We start from the raw sequence: 17,335 nt of genomic DNA, 5'->3' as shown, positions 1-17,335 counted from the left end.
ACCAATCACAGGTGGGAAGACAAAAGTCATTGCCCCGCCCTCAAAGTGTTAAAAGTCAACTCGAGGAGCGAGCGAGTCTTGAGTAGTCACGCGAGCGCTCATTTGCAGTTGTGCGCGCTAGGCAGCAGGGGCTTGCGCTAGTATTCATTTCCGCCCCTAAATACTGTTTCGCGCGCTCGCGGTGTACAAATGAGCGCTCGCGGTGTACAAATGCGCTCGCGGCTGCACAGATGCGCTCTCGCGGCTGCACAGATGCGCTCTCGCGTTGCTATTTTCCTCTCGTGGGTCTGTTTTGCGCGCTTGGGTTTATTCGCGTGCTCGTGGTTTTCGTGCGCGCGACTTTTGACTTTATTTAAACGCCATAGGCATGACCATCTGCGGAGGCAGCCTCACGCTTGGCTTGGGTCTGCTCTGATAGCAGAGGCAAAAATGAGTGGGGGGCAGGACCGCTTGCGGAGGCAGCCTCATGCTTTGGTCTGCGGCGATAGCAGAGGAGAAATTAAAGAGAGAGGGGGTGGGGGGCAGGGCCGTTTGCGGAGGCAGTCTTACGCTTGGGTCCGCGCCGATAGCAGAGGAGAAATTAAAGGGGGGGGGGGGGGGGGGGCAGGACCGTTTGCGGAGGCATCCTCACGCTTTGGGCCTGCTCCAATAGCAGAGGAGACATTTATTATATAGCTAGATGGATTTAACAGAGAATAAAAGCCAGATAGAACAGAAATATTTGAAGCGTGGACAGAAGAAGCTATACTCACCTGTGGGAGGAGGAAAGCTAACAGTCACTATCAAAGAGGACGTGGAACTATTGCGAGCAGCCGTGGAACTAATGTCTGCGGCCGCGATAACGCCGGCCGAAATAAGCGGCGGACGTGAAAGTGTCGGCAGCTGTTTGTGTTGATGTTTGCGTTCTGCTGGGAGAACGCTGAATGCGGCGTGAGAGTGAGAGTTTTGGTGAGAACACATGAGCAGATCGTGAAGTTGCGCTTTTGAATTCCTCTAGGAGAAATGGAAAACCTGGGCTGGATAACGCTTGCCTGAGCGCGTTGACGGACCATTTCTCAGCAGGAGGTACGAGGCTTAACGTTACTGCTGAAGAGGATGATGTTGATGATGATGAAGGCCTGGATGCATCACGACGATGATTGACCGAGCCCCGTGATGATTCTAGATGGAGGAAGAGAGTGGTCTTCTTGAGTGAGGAGTTTGTGCGGGCTGTGGAGGATCGGAGAGACCGGTGATCTGGCAATCAATGGGTGAAGATTCTCCTCCTGAAATTACTTTTAATAACTTCACAGCTTTAGTAATATCTTAATTTTTGTTTAACAGACACGTTACTGTGAGAGGTAACTATAAAAATGAAAATAAAAGAGTTCTTCTTCTACTTTTTTTCTTTTCTTTTTTTGACTTGTGACAAAAAAAAATACTGCTGTAAATGAAACATTTTAATGTGTATTGGTAAATGTTGATCATTTTTGATCATTCATTTTGATGGCTGATAAACTTAAGCTGCGTCCCAATTCGCCTACTTATACTTAGGGCTGGGCGGTAAAATGATAACAATAATTATCACGATGTAATTTTCCCCAATAAAACGATAACAATAGTTCGATAAATTCTCGATATAATGCTTAAGCGCTATGCGTAATGCTGCGCATGCGTATTGCAGACGGGCTTCTGGGTGCTGCACGCGCTGTTGTTTACAGTCAGTGGCTGACTGACAGGCTTGGAGGATCAAGTAAAGTGGAGCGATAAAAATGAGCAATAGACCAGCTCGGAGGACACAGATATCGTTGACAAGTTAGTTTGCTCAACTTCAGTCAGTGGTTTGGGATATTTTAGCGATCCCATCCGACATAAAACAGCGACGAAGTTCACGTGGACTGCTTATCATAGGTTTACGTTGACCACACGGAATTTAATAATTAAATGATCGTGCTTCTTCTAAGTTCTGAAATGAAGTTAGTTCTTCTCTATAACGTTGAGCCCAACACAGCGGTAAATCTACATTAACTACATTCACACACAGGCTATCACCTTGTTAGTTGCGATGGGTGACTGACAACAAGCTAACGCTACCAAACTATAATCACTAAAACATCGGACTTGTACATGATCGCTATCGTAACTGTTTGTCTTTGGTGATGTATTAATGACTCAGCATCGACTGTATCAAAAGAGAAATAATGTTTAAAATGATAAAAATAGACTAGACAGCCCTTACAGATCCACAAATACTGAACGTTGCTCTCTCCCTCCTCTCGCGGCCAGCCCACTGTTGGTGAGGTGTGTGTGTCGCGCGCGCGCGTGAGAGAGATGCACAGGGGGACCTTTTTATTTTTTTAATATTTTTTTGCCCGTTTGCGTTTTTAGTGTTTTACTACTTATACGATTAAGTAATGATATTATTGATATACAGTGTAGAGTAAAAAATGCTGACCACAATTAATATTTTAATAAATAAATCTACCTTAGTTTTAATAAATTGTTCACCTGTTTGGGAAGTTTTTGTCATGTTTTGACAATAAAGGATAGTTTAAAACCACAGTTAACTGTCTGTTTTCTATATCTTTCACTCAGGAGCCAAAATATGCCTTTAAACTTTAAAGAAATAAAGATTTTACATTTATTGTGATATTTATCGATATCGACTGATATGGAAAATTATATCGTGATCATTTTTTGGGGCCATATCGCCCAGCCGCTACGTCCTAAGAGTATGTACTGTTTTTGTGAAGAAAAAGTACATACTTTTGAGTGTGTAGCAGAAAGTTATTACAAAAGTTCACAATGCTGCTGCAGGTGAAATATTATGTAGATGGCGCTGAATAGATACATTTTCATCAGGATAAATACGTAAAATTGATCACTCAAACCTTTATCTAAACCTCTCTAATAACCGTCGGACTCGCACATCTGTCATGTTTGTAGTTTTTTTAACACTTTTTATCTGCGTTTGTAGTTCTAACCGAATCCTCTTCCAATTCTCAATGGGTTGTGGGCAAAACCAGCCATTGAAAGTGTGCGTCGATCCGCACTTCGAATTCTGACCGGAAATAGTAGACCATCTGGGTATCTTTGGAATAATCTTTACAGCATACTATGGTTTGGGACAAACTAATTCTATTTTCGAGTATGCAAATTAGGTATGAATTGAGTATGCAATTTACTATGCAAATTAGGACGCAGGGTTAGACCTAAAATCGCGGTAATGATGTCAGTAATCTGTGGCATGTGATGTCAGTAATCCGCACCATGCAGAGGTACTTTTGAAAGTTTTTTCCTCTGAGGTCTTCCTCTGAGTCCACACTCACATCATAATGCCGCTTTGAATGCTGGGAGAAGTCCACTGCGTAACCGCACCAGTGCAGGCTCGGGAGAAGTGCACATCGAGGGTGCATATTAACCCCAAAGGGGTGTGCCAAGTGTGCCATTTGGGACAAGGCCTGTGAAGCTGCTTTGAAACAATCAGCATTGTAAAAAGCACTAAAGGTGACTTGACTTCATTTGACTATAATTTATAATATAATATTTGACAACTGTTATACAAAATGTTCTGTGACCAACAGTAAAATCCACTGATTGACTTTATGAAATGTCCCCATATGGAATTGAAAATACTATTATTTGCATGATTATGGAATGTGACGAAACGTTATGCATTTTTTAGAAATTAGACATACTAATAAGAGTAAAAGTGTGCCTGTTTTAAAATAAATTGAATACTTCATAACTATAATAGACTTGTCAAGTCAACTTTATTTATATAGCGCTTTTACAATGACGATTGTTTTAAAGCAGCTTCAGAGTGTTAAACAGGACAATATTGCAACAAAATTTGATTCGGCTGTACAGTCATTCTAGAGAAAACGGTGATGTTATCAGCTCAGTTCAATTTATCATATAGCGACAATGTGGGCAGATCAGTTATATAGTTGATAGAGTTAATTTAGTAATAAAATAAACAGTTAATTAGTAATAGTAGACTTTGAACTTTTACCATCCATGTTTCTTTTTCTTAATGGTTACAGCCTTGGTTCTGGTTAAAAGCTTACTGTTTTATATATAGGCTAAATTCTTTGAAGAGATTACTGAAAATGAATGTAATGTAATAAGCATTAAAAATACCTTCAGGAATACTGTACGGAGAGGAAAATTGCAACAACCACAAAAAACAGCAATGGAAAAACAAGAGAAGTTGATGAATATAATATTTTATTGAGAAATAGCAAATTTTCAGAGACAAATGGGAGCTGTTGACAGTGAATATCAAGGTTTTTACTCAGCTGCCTCTTTGCTCTGAAAAAAAAAGTACACAAATAAAAAATCTGTACTAATGTAAAATGGATCAATTTATGGTAAAATAAAAGCTTTCAAATTTAAGTATGCTTTTAAATTAATTTGAGTAAAATTACCTTTCCAGCATCACGGCTCTTGGCTCTGAGCTTGTTGACCTGAGACTCAGCAATGTCAGCACGCTCTTCAGCCTCTTCAAACTCATGCTGCACCTTCCTCAACTTGGACAGGTGAGTGTTGGCTTGTTCCTCCTGCAAAGTTACATACAATTATATCAGGAACTTAATATGTTCACAAGCTGTTTATAGTTCTTATATTAGGTACTTACAGATTCTTCAGCCTGTCTCTTGTAAGCCTTGACCTTCAGCTGAAGCTTGTCAACCAGATCCTGCAGTCTGTTGAGGTTCTTCTTATCCTCCTCAGTCTGCAGATAGTGAACATGGATCAGACTAGAACATAATCAAATGAATATGACCTGAATTTTACTATACATTTTTTCTACCTGGTAGGTGAGTTCCTTGACTCTCCTCTCATATTTGCGGACACCTTTAACAGCATCAGCTCCACGTCTCTGCTCTGCTTCAACTTCAGCCTCAAGCTCACGGACCTATAGTTAGTGGGAGATATTATTTAATTATTTTAGTCAATAGGAATATGTTTAGACTATCCAAAACATACCAGAGTTTTACACAATTTTAGCCTTTCAGAGCATAACTATTAACTTCATATAGAGGTAATCTTACCCTGGACTCCAGTTTCTGGAGCTGCTTCTTTCCTCCCTTCATGGCCAGATTCTCAGCCTCATCCAGACGGTGCTGAAGGTCCTTCACTGTGACCTCCAGATTCTTCTTCATCCTCTCAAGGTGAGCACTGGTGTCCTGCTCCTTCTTCAGCTCTTCTGCCATCATTGCAGCCTTTTGCATTAATACAGAAAGTCATTAGAATTTTTATAAGTACGCAAGGATCTTTTGTAACATTTGGCAGCTACTGTTGCTCACATCAGTGATAGCCTTCTTGGCCTTCTCCTCTGCATTTCTGGCTTCCTGTACAGTGTCATCAACTTCACTCTGGACCTGAACAAGGTCAGCCTCAAGCTTCTTCTTGGTGTTCAGGAGACTTGTGTTCTACAAAATGGAAAACAAGTTTGGACATTTTGAATGATGCTCTCAATTTCCTTAAAAGGGGTCATATGATGCATGCTCATGTTTTCCATTCTCTTTAACATGTTATGTAGCTGTTTGTGCATATATCAGATCTGCAGACTTTCAAAGCTCAAAGTCTCCCAAAAAAATATTTATTCTATCTAAAAGATTTAGAAAACTCTCCTTCACTGACCTGCATCACCTGATGGAAATATTTGCTGAATGACATAACACTATTAGGTCAACAAAGCCACACTTTCTTTCTTTGTCATTATGCAAAATTTCTATCATATGATGCAGGTTGGTGAGGGAGAATTTGAACGAGGTGTTTTAGCTAGGTCTGGGTAACACTAAAACTGGAGAGTTTGAGTGTTTCTGTAGAACTGGTTTTACTTCTAAGACAAAAGCTGAGATCCAATGCCCTGCAATAAAGCAATAAAACTCACTAATCTGGAGAGATCTCACAGAAAGATTGTGACTGCCCTGCCCTTCTCTCGTCTCCCCTTCCCCTCTCCCCTTTCCCTGATTCAAGTCACAGAATGCAAATATACTACAGATGATGTATTCTGTGAATCTATTGTTTTGTCCCTTTCATGTTTGGTGTCTTTTTAAAGGTCTCAGTGAGATTTGTCTCAATTTCACTAGAGTCACTAGTAGGATGAGAAATATTGAAACGTTTGAGAATTCTGGGCTTCTCTTTCTCAGGTCTCTTCAAAGATATCTAAAGCCTCTCCCTCGAAACCAGGTGTTGTGTTTGCAAATATTTACAATCCTTTGTTCTGGTCTGAGTATTTAAGGAAGGGTAGCAGAGCTGCCATTTAGGAACATTCTGTAGCCAGAACCCCCATGCCATGTTGTGTTTGTGTCCTATAGTGGCACTCACACACATGGTATGTAGTGTGCCAGATATCATGACTCTTTGAAACTATTTTTATATTATTTGGTGATTGAGGTTAATAGTGTAAGCCGATCAGTTGTGTATGATGAAGTCTTCTTTTATTTGATATTTGTACCTGGCTAAAATAAACATTAATCTTGATTTATCTTGTGTTAGTCCGAAATTATTGATTCTAGTAGTGTCGCATGAGGAGATTGTAGGAGTTTCCGCAAATCTTTCTGCCTGGACAGATTCATACGGAGGACCCCATGAACTAGAGCATAGCACTAAACATGAGGGGCAATCTGATTTCTGACTGTCGCTGTTATTAATATGTTGCAGTTTGCATTATTGTTCCAATTACACTTGTTGTTGTGAGTAAGCATGTGCGACTCACTTAAAGGTAAAATACTTCACTTTGCAATCCTCCATTATAACAGAACTGGCTAATTTGTGTCGGTGAGGTAATGTAATTAATTATTAATTTTGCGAGCATTATCCTCTGAGTGACTCCTGGTCCCTTGGAGGAACGAATAATGAAGATAAGAAATACAAAGAAAATCAACAATCTAAATTTCATCACAACTAATTCTTTAATCAGCCATCACTTTATAAACGCAACAAACTTAACGAAACCACATACAGTTGGAGTCAGATCAAAATTATTAATGGAGTCGGATTTAAAATTCGATATGAATAAATTAAGTGCTTTTAAAAAAATACTGAAAAGTCTTACACGCAGAAGTCTTTCGACCAGGCCGTTAGATTCCGTCCTTGGGCTAACGGATGGACCTTACATTTCTATGCGAAAGGAACAGCAGCTTGTTATTTCCCCTTTCAAAAGTGGACTCAATTAGAAATCAGTGGTTAAGATTTAAAACCCAAATGGGTGTGTGTGTGCAGTGTACTTTAAGAAGGGAAGTTTCCTGATGTGAACCTGGGAAAGTACAAGACCGTGTCGAAGACCGTCTTATTTTAGAATATATTATTTCTAAAATAAAGATGGGGCAATTCCAACTTTGCTAGGGCAATATGGCGTGTCTGAAGCAGAGTTGTATTATTTGTTAAAGTATTATTTGCTATGACTAATCAAAGGCAGTTATTACACCAATACAAAAAAAAAATATCATCAATATCATCATATGACCCCTTTTTTCATGGTAAAACCAAAATGTCCTTACCTGAGAGTGCAGCAGCCCAACACGCTCACTGGCATCCACCAGCTCTTGTTCAGCCACTTTGCGGCTTCTCTCTGTCTGCTCCAGAGCAGCTCTCAGCTCCTCAATCTCAGACTGCATCAGAGTGTTTCTGCGCTCCACCATGGCCACCTGCTCCTTCATGTCTTCCTGTCCTCTCTGGGCATCATCAAGGTGCAGTTGGGCATCCTGAACAAAACAATAACTTTAGAATAGACTTTCAATCTGGTTTCTGATGACCTTAACCTAACAAAAGTTAGATTAAACAAACATATGAATACATCCCAAAGTCAAACAGATGTTACATACCTTGAGTTGTCCCTGAACATTCCTGAGTTGTTTCTGGGCCTCAGCAGCCTGGCGATTGGCATGGCTCAGCTGAATCTCCATCTCATTAAGGTCTCCCTCCATCTTCTTCTTGATTCTCAGGGAATCATTCCTGCTTCTGACTTCAGAGTCCAGAGTGCCCTGCATGGATTCAATTACTCTCTGGCTGTTCCTCTTGATCTGCTCCATCTCCTCATCCTTCTCTGCAAGCTTCCTGTCAATCTCTCCTTTGATCTGGTTTAGCTCAAGCTGGACACGAAGAATCTTGGACTCCTCGTGCTCCAGGGTGCCCTATGAAAAATAAAACAACATTTAAATATCAGAATGAAAGTATTTATTAACACCACAATATGACAATTCTAGCAAGAATTCCATATTGCTCTCCAGATACTGACTTCAGCCTCCTCCAGGGCGGTCTGAATCTCTGCCTTCTCAGTCTCCACTGTCTTCTTGGCCTTTTCCAGCTCATGGATGCTCTTACCAGTCTCACCTAACTGTTCTGTCAGATCTGAAATTTCCTCTATAGAAAGAAACAAAATATTATCTCAAATCATAATCATGTGTTTACTTTTTAATGCTCATTTAGAATAAGAACACTAATGTATTTTCTAATTTAATGGTTTCATTCTTACGCTGCAGATTCTTGTTCTCTCTCTTGAGGGTCTCCAGCTGATCCAGACTCTCCTCATAGGAGTTCTTCATCTTGAACAGTTCAGTGCTGAGTGAACGAGCCTCTTTCTGGGCACCTTCCAGCTCTGCCTGACCTTCCTCATATTTCTGCTTCCATTCTGCCAAGACCTTTAGTAGAGATGTTTTAGGATCGGTTTGTTTATAGCATGTTTAACAAAGCCCATTCCAGCAATACTTTACAAAAGAAAATATCATATAATGACTCAAAACAATTTGTTTACCTTGTCAAAGTTCCTCTGCTTCTTGTCAAGGTTAGCAGCCAAGCCATTGGCTCTCTCCACATCAATCATGAGGTCCTCCACCTCACCCTGGAGTCTCTGTTTGGTCTTCTCCAGAGATGCACATTTGGAGTTCACTGCCTCAATTTGTTCCTCTGCCTCTTGCAGACGCTGAGCCAGCTTCTTCCTGTAAAGTAATACACATTATTTTGAATTCTAATCTATAAAACAGCTGTGACAATTAGGACTATTATACACTAATATACATACTTAGACTCTTCAAGCTCCTCAGTGCGCTGGATGGCATCAGTTTCATATTTGGTTCTCCATTGAGCAACCTCACTGTTGGCCTTTGACATTCCCCGCTGCAGCTCAGCCTTTGCCTCCTGCTCTTCCTCAAACTGCTCACGGAGCAGGTCACAGTCATGACGGGCTGATTGCACACCATGGGCCAGTGCATTTTTAGCCTAGGAGTCAAAGTCACATAATATTAGTTTGTCTCTACAGTAAATTAATTACAGTAAAGTGTGTATTGTTTATGCTGTTTTACCTTAACCTCCTCTTCAATCTGCCTCTTCAGCTCCTCAATTTGCTGAGTGAAAGCTTGTTTGCCTCTGGTGAGCTGAGAAACCAGAGCCTCCTTCTCCTCCAGCTGACGCCCAAACTCACCTTTTGAAATTTACATTTACAAAAAAAAAATGTTTAAGACAAAATGATGGTGAGGAAAATGGCTTAAATTAATATTAATTGAGATATATTGTTTTTAGGACAGTAGTGCTTATTCTTTATAGTCTTTGTAGGTTTTAGTGCTCTACTATAAGTCTTGTTTCTGTTTGGCTGTAACATGTTTAAAGTCATGTTTGAAAAATGGCGTATCCAACATTATCTCTTGTGTACTACAGCTAGTGTGTAAACAGTTGTGTAACTGTAGGTTTGTGTTAATGTAAGTCATTTGTTAGCCTAGGAAATCAAAAATATATTTATATTGTTGAGCTTTAGTGCCACTTGTTACCATTTTCAGTTTGAAGTCTTGCTCTTTGAGCACTGAGGTCATTTATCTGACGAAGGTTCTCGTCATTCTTGGACTTAATTTCACTAAGTTGGTCCTCAAGTGTGCGGCACAACTTCTCAAGATTAGCCTGTAAAAACATTTGATTATTATTTTTAAGAATCTTAACCATTTGAGATATTTTGTTTAAAAAAATAGAATCAGTTCTCCAACCTTTGCTTTGGCAACAGCCTCCATGTTACTGGAAAGATCATCAATCTCCATTTTGTATTCACTCTTCTCTTTCTCAAGCTTCTGCTTGACACGCTGCAGGTTGTCGATTTGCTCTCCTAGCTCAGCCACACTGTCTGCCTGCTTCTTGCGGAGGGCAGCAGCAGTAGCTTCATGCTGGAGGGTGGACTCTTCAAGATCACGACGCAGCTTCTGGAATTCAGCTTCTCTCTTCTTATTCATCTCGATCTGAGCAGCAGTGGCTCCTCCAGCCTCCTCAAGCCTCTCACTGATCTCCTCAAGTTCCCTGGAGAGATCAGCTCTTTGCTTCTCAACCTTAGCCCGAGCAGCGCGCTCAGCCTCAATCTCTTCCTCCAGTTCTTCAATGCGAGCCTATTGAAGACAGTAGTTAATACAATGATTAGTATTTGATCTGTGTTTGATCATAAGGATCATAATGTTTGAAAAACACTGAAGCTGAAATCTAAAAATACCTGAAGCTCCTTGATCTTCTTTTGGAGTTGAGCACCCAGGGATTGTTCATCTTCTATCTTGCTAAGCAGCTGACTCGTTTCAAAGTCTTTTCTGTGTGTAAATGGGGAAAACAATGAATCATCTGAAATAAATGAAAACCATTATTTTTATAAGAATTTGCAAAGAATTCTTACTTCTTCAGCTTCTCATCAGATTGCTGCTTGTCATTCTCCAGGTCCATGATGGACTCCTGGGCTAATTTCAGGTCTCCTTCAAGCTTTCTCTTGGCTCTCTCAAGATCCATTCGGAGCTTCTTCTCTTGTTCAAGGGAACCCTCAAGCTACAGGACAAGGATATATAAAATATATGTTCACAGTGATAAATAACATATAAACACAGTTAATTAATAACATGTTTGCACAATCAACTCACATCATCAACTTGCTGCTCAAGTTTTGTCTTGGATTTGGTCAGGGTGTTGACTTTGTCCTCCTCGGCCTGAAGATCATCCAGTGTCTGCTGATGTGCCTCTTGGAGGGCTTTCTTCTCCTTCGTAAGCTTAGCAATGCTCTCATCCTGAGCTGCCATTTCCTCAGTCAAGTTCTTGACCTGTGTGATTATTATTTTATTTTTTTTGTTTGGTTTCAGTAAGCTTATATTTTACCATTTATATTCTATATCAACATTTAAAACTGAGACTAAGTCTATTCTTAAAACAACTCAATCTCCAACCTTATTCTCAGTGGCATGTTTCTCCTTCTCCACTTTAGCCAAGGTGAGCTCGAGGTCATCAATGTCTTTCTTCAGCTCAGAGCACTCATCCTCCAGTTTCCTCTTCTTAGCTGTCAGCTCAGCATTGATTTCTTCCTCATCCTCCAGTCTCTCAGTTGTCTCTTTGAGTTTAGCTTCAAGCTGAATTTTGCTTTTGATCAGACCCTCACACCTCTCCTCAGCATCTGAGAGATTCTCAGATTCCTGTTAAACATAGGTTGCTATATCATTGGAAACAGCATTACACCGGCGAATGGAGGCTAAATTTAATTAATTCAGTTCAAGAATACTCACAGATGCTACTTGCAGCTGGAGATCATTTTTCTCTTGCAGCAGTGATACCATCTTCTCTTCAAGCTCCTTCTTTTTGGCTTCAGCCTTGACAAGATCTTCTTTGCATTTTGTAAAGTCCTCTTTCATAGTTGCCAGCTCCTTCTCAGTCTCAGCACTCTTCAGCAGAGGCTTAATCTTGTAGTAAACCTTCATCCATGGCCAGTGTTTGACATTCATGAATGAGCGGATGTTGTATTGGATGGTGTAAATTGCATCCCTGATGAAACAATTGGGATGATCAAATGCAGAATTATATAAAAAAAAATACTTCCTTCACTTTATGGATCAAACATATTTGTATAGAATATTTTTAAATACCCTTAAATTGTTTGTATTGATAACCCATAAACACTATAAATTAAAATGGCTTATGTTTGATAAAACACAAATATGTTTGATTTGGTCATTGTTTTAAAATTCCCCACTGAAAAGCTTTATACTTTTTTCCTTTCATGAAATTCCTTACCTCCTTGCCGTCATCTTCACAAACTCCCTCCTCATCAGGTAGCCACGGCACAGAGCCTGAGTCATTGTGACCAGAGCAGCCAGTTTCTCATCACGCATCTCCTCAAGAGTACCCAGAAGACCAGCTTTGAAAAACACCTGAATTTATGTAAAACAGTAAATAAAAATGTATTGGTTTATCTGTATAGGCTAAATGATCATGATCAGTGAATCTTGAAAGTTGTAAAGCTGAAAATTGACCTTTGTGTGTCCAAATCTGTACTCATCATGATTAACATCAATGGATCCCAGGAGTTTCTCACTGGCCTTCTTGTTATCCATAAACTGTCCCTCTGGGATAACACCGGCATTCAACACTTTGTATCTATGGAAGATTGGAAGATTTATCAAAATGTTTCAAATCTCCAAAATAAAGGGCGCCCTACAGTAAAATGGTGTTTTCATGTAGTCCCATTTACCTCTGCTTGAAGTCAGCATAGAGGATTCTGCTGGGGAAACCCTTTCTGCAGATTCTGATACCTTCAAGTACACCGTTACACCTCAGCTGGTGGATAACAAGGAAGTTCTCCATGAGACCTATAATGAACAGTTTATATCATGAGCTTGGTAAATTAACATTATCATTATATACAATAAATATTGTATTAATATGAGAATATCTGTGAGCTCTTTTTTACTTTACCTGGAGTCTTGGACTCATTGGGAATCAGGCAACGCACAAAGTGAGGGTGAGTGCTCCTCAAGTTGGTCATGAGCTTGCCCAAGTTCTCCTGTTTAATCATGAAAAGATTCAGCATTCAGTTGTTGATTTCTCTGATATAAACTCAAGCAAGGTGATGTACAGTCAATGCATCTTAAGTCCTTTCAATTGCATCATTATTCACATTTGGTCTCTAACAAAGACATACTCTGAACTGAGAAGACACAGTCTGCATGGAGCCACCCTTCTTCTTGCCTCCCTTCTTTCCGCCACCAGTCTCTATTCAGATAAAGAGACAAAAGAAAACATTTAAAGTAATAACAAGAGAACAGTGCAAAACTGATTCAAAGTTTGGTGATGTACATAATCATGTTCACACAGTTTATTACCCTCAACAACAGGTGGGTAGAGAGTAGCCAGCAGTTTAACAGAAGACTTCTGGTACAGCTGCAAAACAGACTCGTTCAGTGGATCCTTGTTCTTGTCCAGCCAGCCAGTGATGTTGTAGTCCACAGTTCCAGCGTAGTGAACCAGGGAGAAGTGGGCTTCAGCCTTGCCTTTGGCAGGCTTTGGTTTCTCAAAAGCTTTGTTCTTGCCAAGATGCTGATCATACAGCTTGTTCTTGAAGGAAGTGTCTGTAGCCTTGGGGAACATGCACTCCTCTTCAAGGATGGAGAAGATACCCATGGGCTGTTTAGAAAGGAATGTTGTTTAATGAATAAAAATGCATGCTTTTGAGAATAGACCATTAATGGTAATTAATAAGTTCAAAAACAGGTTAAAAAAAAACCTTCTCAATGAGCTCAATGCAAGCAGCCAAGTCCATGCCGAAGTCAATAAACTCCCAAATAATGCCCTCCTTCTTGTATTCCTCTTGTTCCAGCACAAACATAGTGTGGTTGAAAAACTGTTGAAGTTTCTCATTGGTGAAGTTGATGCACAGCTGCTCCATGCTGTTGTACTAATGGGAAGAAAAAAAACAGAAACATTTACTGACTGAATACTGAATATGATTCAATTTGAAATAAAAAGAGATCAAAGAATTATTCTTACGTCGAAGATCTCAAAGCCAGCAATATCCAGCACACCAATGTAGAAATTTCTTTGTTGTTTTGTGTCCAACATCTGGTTGATACGAATGACCATCCACAAGAACATCCTCTCATAGATAGATTTGGCCAAGGCACTAACAGAGTTATACACCTGTAGAATAGATTGGATATTATATTAAATACTTATACTTTTGTTGCTTTTGCATTAAGTCAGATTGAACAAATTCTACATACCTGTGGCACGGTCTGGCCTTTGGTCACAAACTCATTTCCGACCTTGACTCTGGGGTAGCACAAAGCCTTCAGCATATCAGCAGAGTTCAAACCCAGAAGGTAGGCAACTTTGTCAGCCTCTGCAATTAAAAAGTTACAAAATCCATTTATTTTCTTGCCTTGAAAACTAAAACTACTAAAACCTTTTATTTGTAAAAAAAAAAAAAAAAAAAATTATATATAATTTATTCTCACCCTCTGTGCCATCAGGCTCAGCCTGCTCCTCACGCTGCTTCTGCTTGAACTTCATGTTGCCATGATGAAGCACAGCTCCAGTGAACTTGTAGATGCCCATTTTCTCCTCATTACTAAAGCCGAGAATGTCAATAGCACTCTGAAAATTACAGAGAAGAATGAGCTCTAGGATCTGCCATAGTTAAACAGAATATGCCACTATTCAAACAGCAATGACTCACATCAGTAGCATCCAGCTCCACTGTATCATCAATGCTGGCCACTGTGATCTGACCCTGACTGCACATGGGGAAGTCATAGGGGTTGGTGGTGATGAGTGTCATTTCTGTAAAATACACAGCATTTATGAAAGAGTATCTTACAATATTATCTGGAATTTAAACATGGAATGAAACATTTGTGCTTACCAATCAGCTCAGGCTTATGGTTGGTCATCATCTGGTAGAAGATGTGGTAGCCTCTCTCATCTGGAAGCTGGAATGACACTCTAGACTTCTCCAGCAGATCTGTTGAGAGAATGTACTTGAGTCACAATCATCTGAAGAGTGACAGACAAAGACAAATGTGCAGGATGGATCAATAAAATCATGTCCACCTACATGTCTCAATGTCAGCACTAGCCAGTTTTCCAGATGTACCGAAGTGAATTCTGATGAATTTACCCTGTTTAAAACAAAATAGTGTTATAAATAAATAATAATATTAAAAATCACTTTATAGAAATCTGTATAGAAAAAGCAAACAGAACTGACCAACTTTAACTGTAACTGAAAGTGGTAAACTTACAAAACGAGATGAGTTGTCATTTCTCACAGTCTTGGCATTACCATAAGCCTCAAGCAGAGGGTTGGCAGCAATGATCTGGTCCTCAAGAGAGCCCTGTGTTGTTTGAATGGTTTTTATTTATTTTCTATTTCATGAATTAACACTGTTTATAGACATTTCACAAATTTTCATATCATATAGTTTGTGAGGTGAATGTAAATCACAATCTTTCAAAATAATATACATGACATATTTATATATCTCATACCTGCATTTTGCCTGGAGTCTGGTCTTTCTTCTTCTCACCACCTGCCACTGCAATTGTGGCAAAGTACTGGATGACACGTTTGGTGTTCACAGTCTTTCCAGCACCAGATTCTCCACTGGTTTATGAGAGATTAGAAGACAGAAGATGATAAGACACGAGGAAGTTCCACAAGAGAAAAATATAAATGATCAACATTTCTAGTTGAAGACTTGATACATACGTAATCAGGACAGACTGGTTCTCTCTGTCTGTTAATTGAAACATAATAATATTTAAGCAATTGTTTTATAAAACTATAAATGTGAATTTCAACTTATATAATTCAGATCTCATAAATCAGATCTTACCACACAGCATGAATTGATAGGCGTTGTCAGAGACAGAGAAGATGTGGGGTGGGGCCTCCATACGCTTTTTGCCTCTGTAGGCAGACACAACTTCAGCATCATACACTGGGAGCCACTTGTAGGGGTTCACAGTTGCACAGAAGAGTCCAGAGTAGGTCTGAAATGAACAGAGGAGTCGTCAGATTGCAAAAGCACAAAATGAATTTAGATTAATTTTTTATGTTGTTTGAGAACTTACGTAGATCATCCATGCAGCATAACGCTCTTTGAGGTTATACAGCACAGAGGCTTCATTGAGATGGGTCATCATGGCCATGTCCTCAATCTTGTCAAACTTGGGAGGATTCATTGGGTGGACATCATCCTCCTTAGCAACTCTCTCCTATAAATATTATCCAGTCAATCTTAGATTTATCGAGACGATTATTTATTTAGATTGAGCATCCAGTTTAAATTAAATGTGTAAATGTACCTCCTTAGTGTCAAGCAAAACAACTGTGACTTTGCCACCATCTTTGCTCTTGATCGTTCCCTTGAGGTACAACTCTTTCTCATCAGCCACATAGCAGGCAGTCTTGGCATCAAATGGTTTGCTCTGAGCCTCGATTCTCTCCTTCTCAGGCTTACGGAGGTAAATGGCAGCCTTGCCATAAATGGCCATCTCCGCGTCCGTACTCATGGTGGCGGCTTACTTCTGGAATTTAAAGATTGTCGCAACCATAGGTAAACTGTGTAAATTGACAGGCATTTGATCACTAATTGTCTACAATAAGTAAAATCAAGGATCTTGCATGTCAAATCCAGCCCTGAAAGGCCACTGCCCTTCAGAGTTTTAATCAGTTAATCAAAGACATCTGAGCAAGCTAATCGAGGTATTCAGAGATACTGGAAAATTACAGGTAGATCTGATCACGGTTTGAACTAAACAGGGCAGATTTGAGGAACCCTCTAGTCAAACATGGATGTTAAATAAAATGTGTGTGTATTTCTACACAAGGCCAGAACACTAATACATTTTTCAGTATTAATTTTCCCATAAAATATATTAAGTTAACTTACCACACTGCCACAAGTTTGATGAATTTCTGAAACACTGTAATACACACAGGAAGATATTATGCATTAAAACTGTTTTTTTTTTTTTTTAATCTAAATTACTACATTATAACAAATTAGCAACTTGTGTATTGAAAAGCGCACAAACTACTGAAATAGTTAATGCAGGTTATCAAAAAGATGGCATCTTTTTTCATGAATCTTCAAAAAGAAATTAAAGTTTTGTCTCACCACAAGCAAACTTGACTGGTCTTGTGAACGCAAAGGTCTCTGGTTCTATCCATGCTCTTTATACTGTACTTGCTTTGCAAGCAATGCAGAAGTTAAATGTGGCTAACACCAAATATGGCTAAAACCTTAGTCAGGAAATTGATCAGATGGACCATTTGGTGCTAACCATAGTTGGGAATAGAATAACTGGAAGTAAGTACACTGTAAAAAAATGTGGTTGGTTTTTGTTGGTTCAACTTAAAAAAGTAAGTAACCTGGTTGCCTTAAAATTGTGAGTTTATTGAAATTAAAACTTTGAGTTGAGACAATGAAGGAAATTAGTTTAATAAATAGAAACTCAAAATATTATTGTATCTGAACCACATAAAAAAATTGATAAATCATGAAAATAGCACTATTTCGCATGTTTCACTGCATCATCAGAAATAACACACACACAATTACCC

The 17,335-nt window shown here is 39.4% G+C and overlaps 1 protein-coding gene and 1 long non-coding RNA gene across 2 annotated transcripts; one reads left to right on the top strand and one right to left on the bottom strand.

Annotated features, from left to right (window-relative positions):
• Positions 1 to 1,761: 1,761 nt before the first annotated feature.
• On the top strand, positions 1,762 to 12,247 carry LOC137071052 (uncharacterized). The gene is made up of 3 exons (XR_010904381.1): positions 1,762 to 1,794; positions 4,418 to 4,520; positions 12,042 to 12,247. It is a non-coding gene; the product is annotated as an uncharacterized lncRNA (long non-coding RNA).
• On the bottom strand, positions 4,231 to 15,999 carry LOC137071051 (myosin heavy chain, fast skeletal muscle-like). The gene is made up of 38 exons (XM_067438709.1): positions 15,841 to 15,999; positions 15,603 to 15,759; positions 15,476 to 15,503; positions 15,256 to 15,370; positions 15,009 to 15,101; positions 14,822 to 14,885; positions 14,630 to 14,728; positions 14,444 to 14,547; positions 14,223 to 14,361; positions 13,989 to 14,107; positions 13,756 to 13,905; positions 13,493 to 13,663; positions 13,092 to 13,392; positions 12,911 to 12,981; positions 12,685 to 12,772; positions 12,461 to 12,578; positions 12,243 to 12,366; positions 12,004 to 12,140; positions 11,499 to 11,754; positions 11,166 to 11,408; positions 10,866 to 11,042; positions 10,628 to 10,773; positions 10,454 to 10,544; positions 9,963 to 10,352; positions 9,753 to 9,879; positions 9,291 to 9,409; positions 9,011 to 9,207; positions 8,744 to 8,927; positions 8,465 to 8,630; positions 8,228 to 8,352; positions 7,815 to 8,123; positions 7,491 to 7,694; positions 5,289 to 5,414; positions 5,034 to 5,204; positions 4,793 to 4,897; positions 4,619 to 4,714; positions 4,410 to 4,541; positions 4,231 to 4,293 (listed from the first exon to the last, which is right to left on the bottom strand). The coding sequence occupies exons 1-38, from the start codon at positions 15,949 to 15,951 to the stop codon at positions 4,273 to 4,275; spliced, it is 5,574 nt and encodes a 1,857-aa protein (XP_067294810.1). The 5' UTR covers positions 15,952 to 15,999; the 3' UTR covers positions 4,231 to 4,272.
• Positions 16,000 to 17,335: the final 1,336 nt, after the last annotated feature.

Source organism: Pseudorasbora parva, chromosome 3 (assembly GCF_024679245.1).
Source record: "Pseudorasbora parva isolate DD20220531a chromosome 3, ASM2467924v1, whole genome shotgun sequence".
NCBI classification, from domain to species: Eukaryota; Metazoa; Chordata; class Actinopteri; order Cypriniformes; family Gobionidae; genus Pseudorasbora; species Pseudorasbora parva.
Note: the sequence above shows the minus strand (reverse complement) of the source record. Positions and strands in the feature narration are given on the sequence as shown.

Bases quoted from the DNA above. Each gene is read 5' to 3' on its own strand.
- LOC137071051 (XM_067438709.1), bottom strand. From the start codon at position 15,951: ATGAATCCTCCCAAGTTTGACAAGATTGAGGACATGGCCATGATGACC. The intron at 10,545-10,627 runs GTAAGAATTCTT...ATTTACACACAG, and splicing joins TCTGATGAGAAGCTGAAGAA to AAAAGACTTTGAAACGAGTC. The intron at 4,294-4,409 runs GTAATTTTACTC...TTTTTTTTTCAG, and splicing joins AGAGCCGTGATGCTGGAAAG to AGCAAAGAGGCAGCTGAGTA.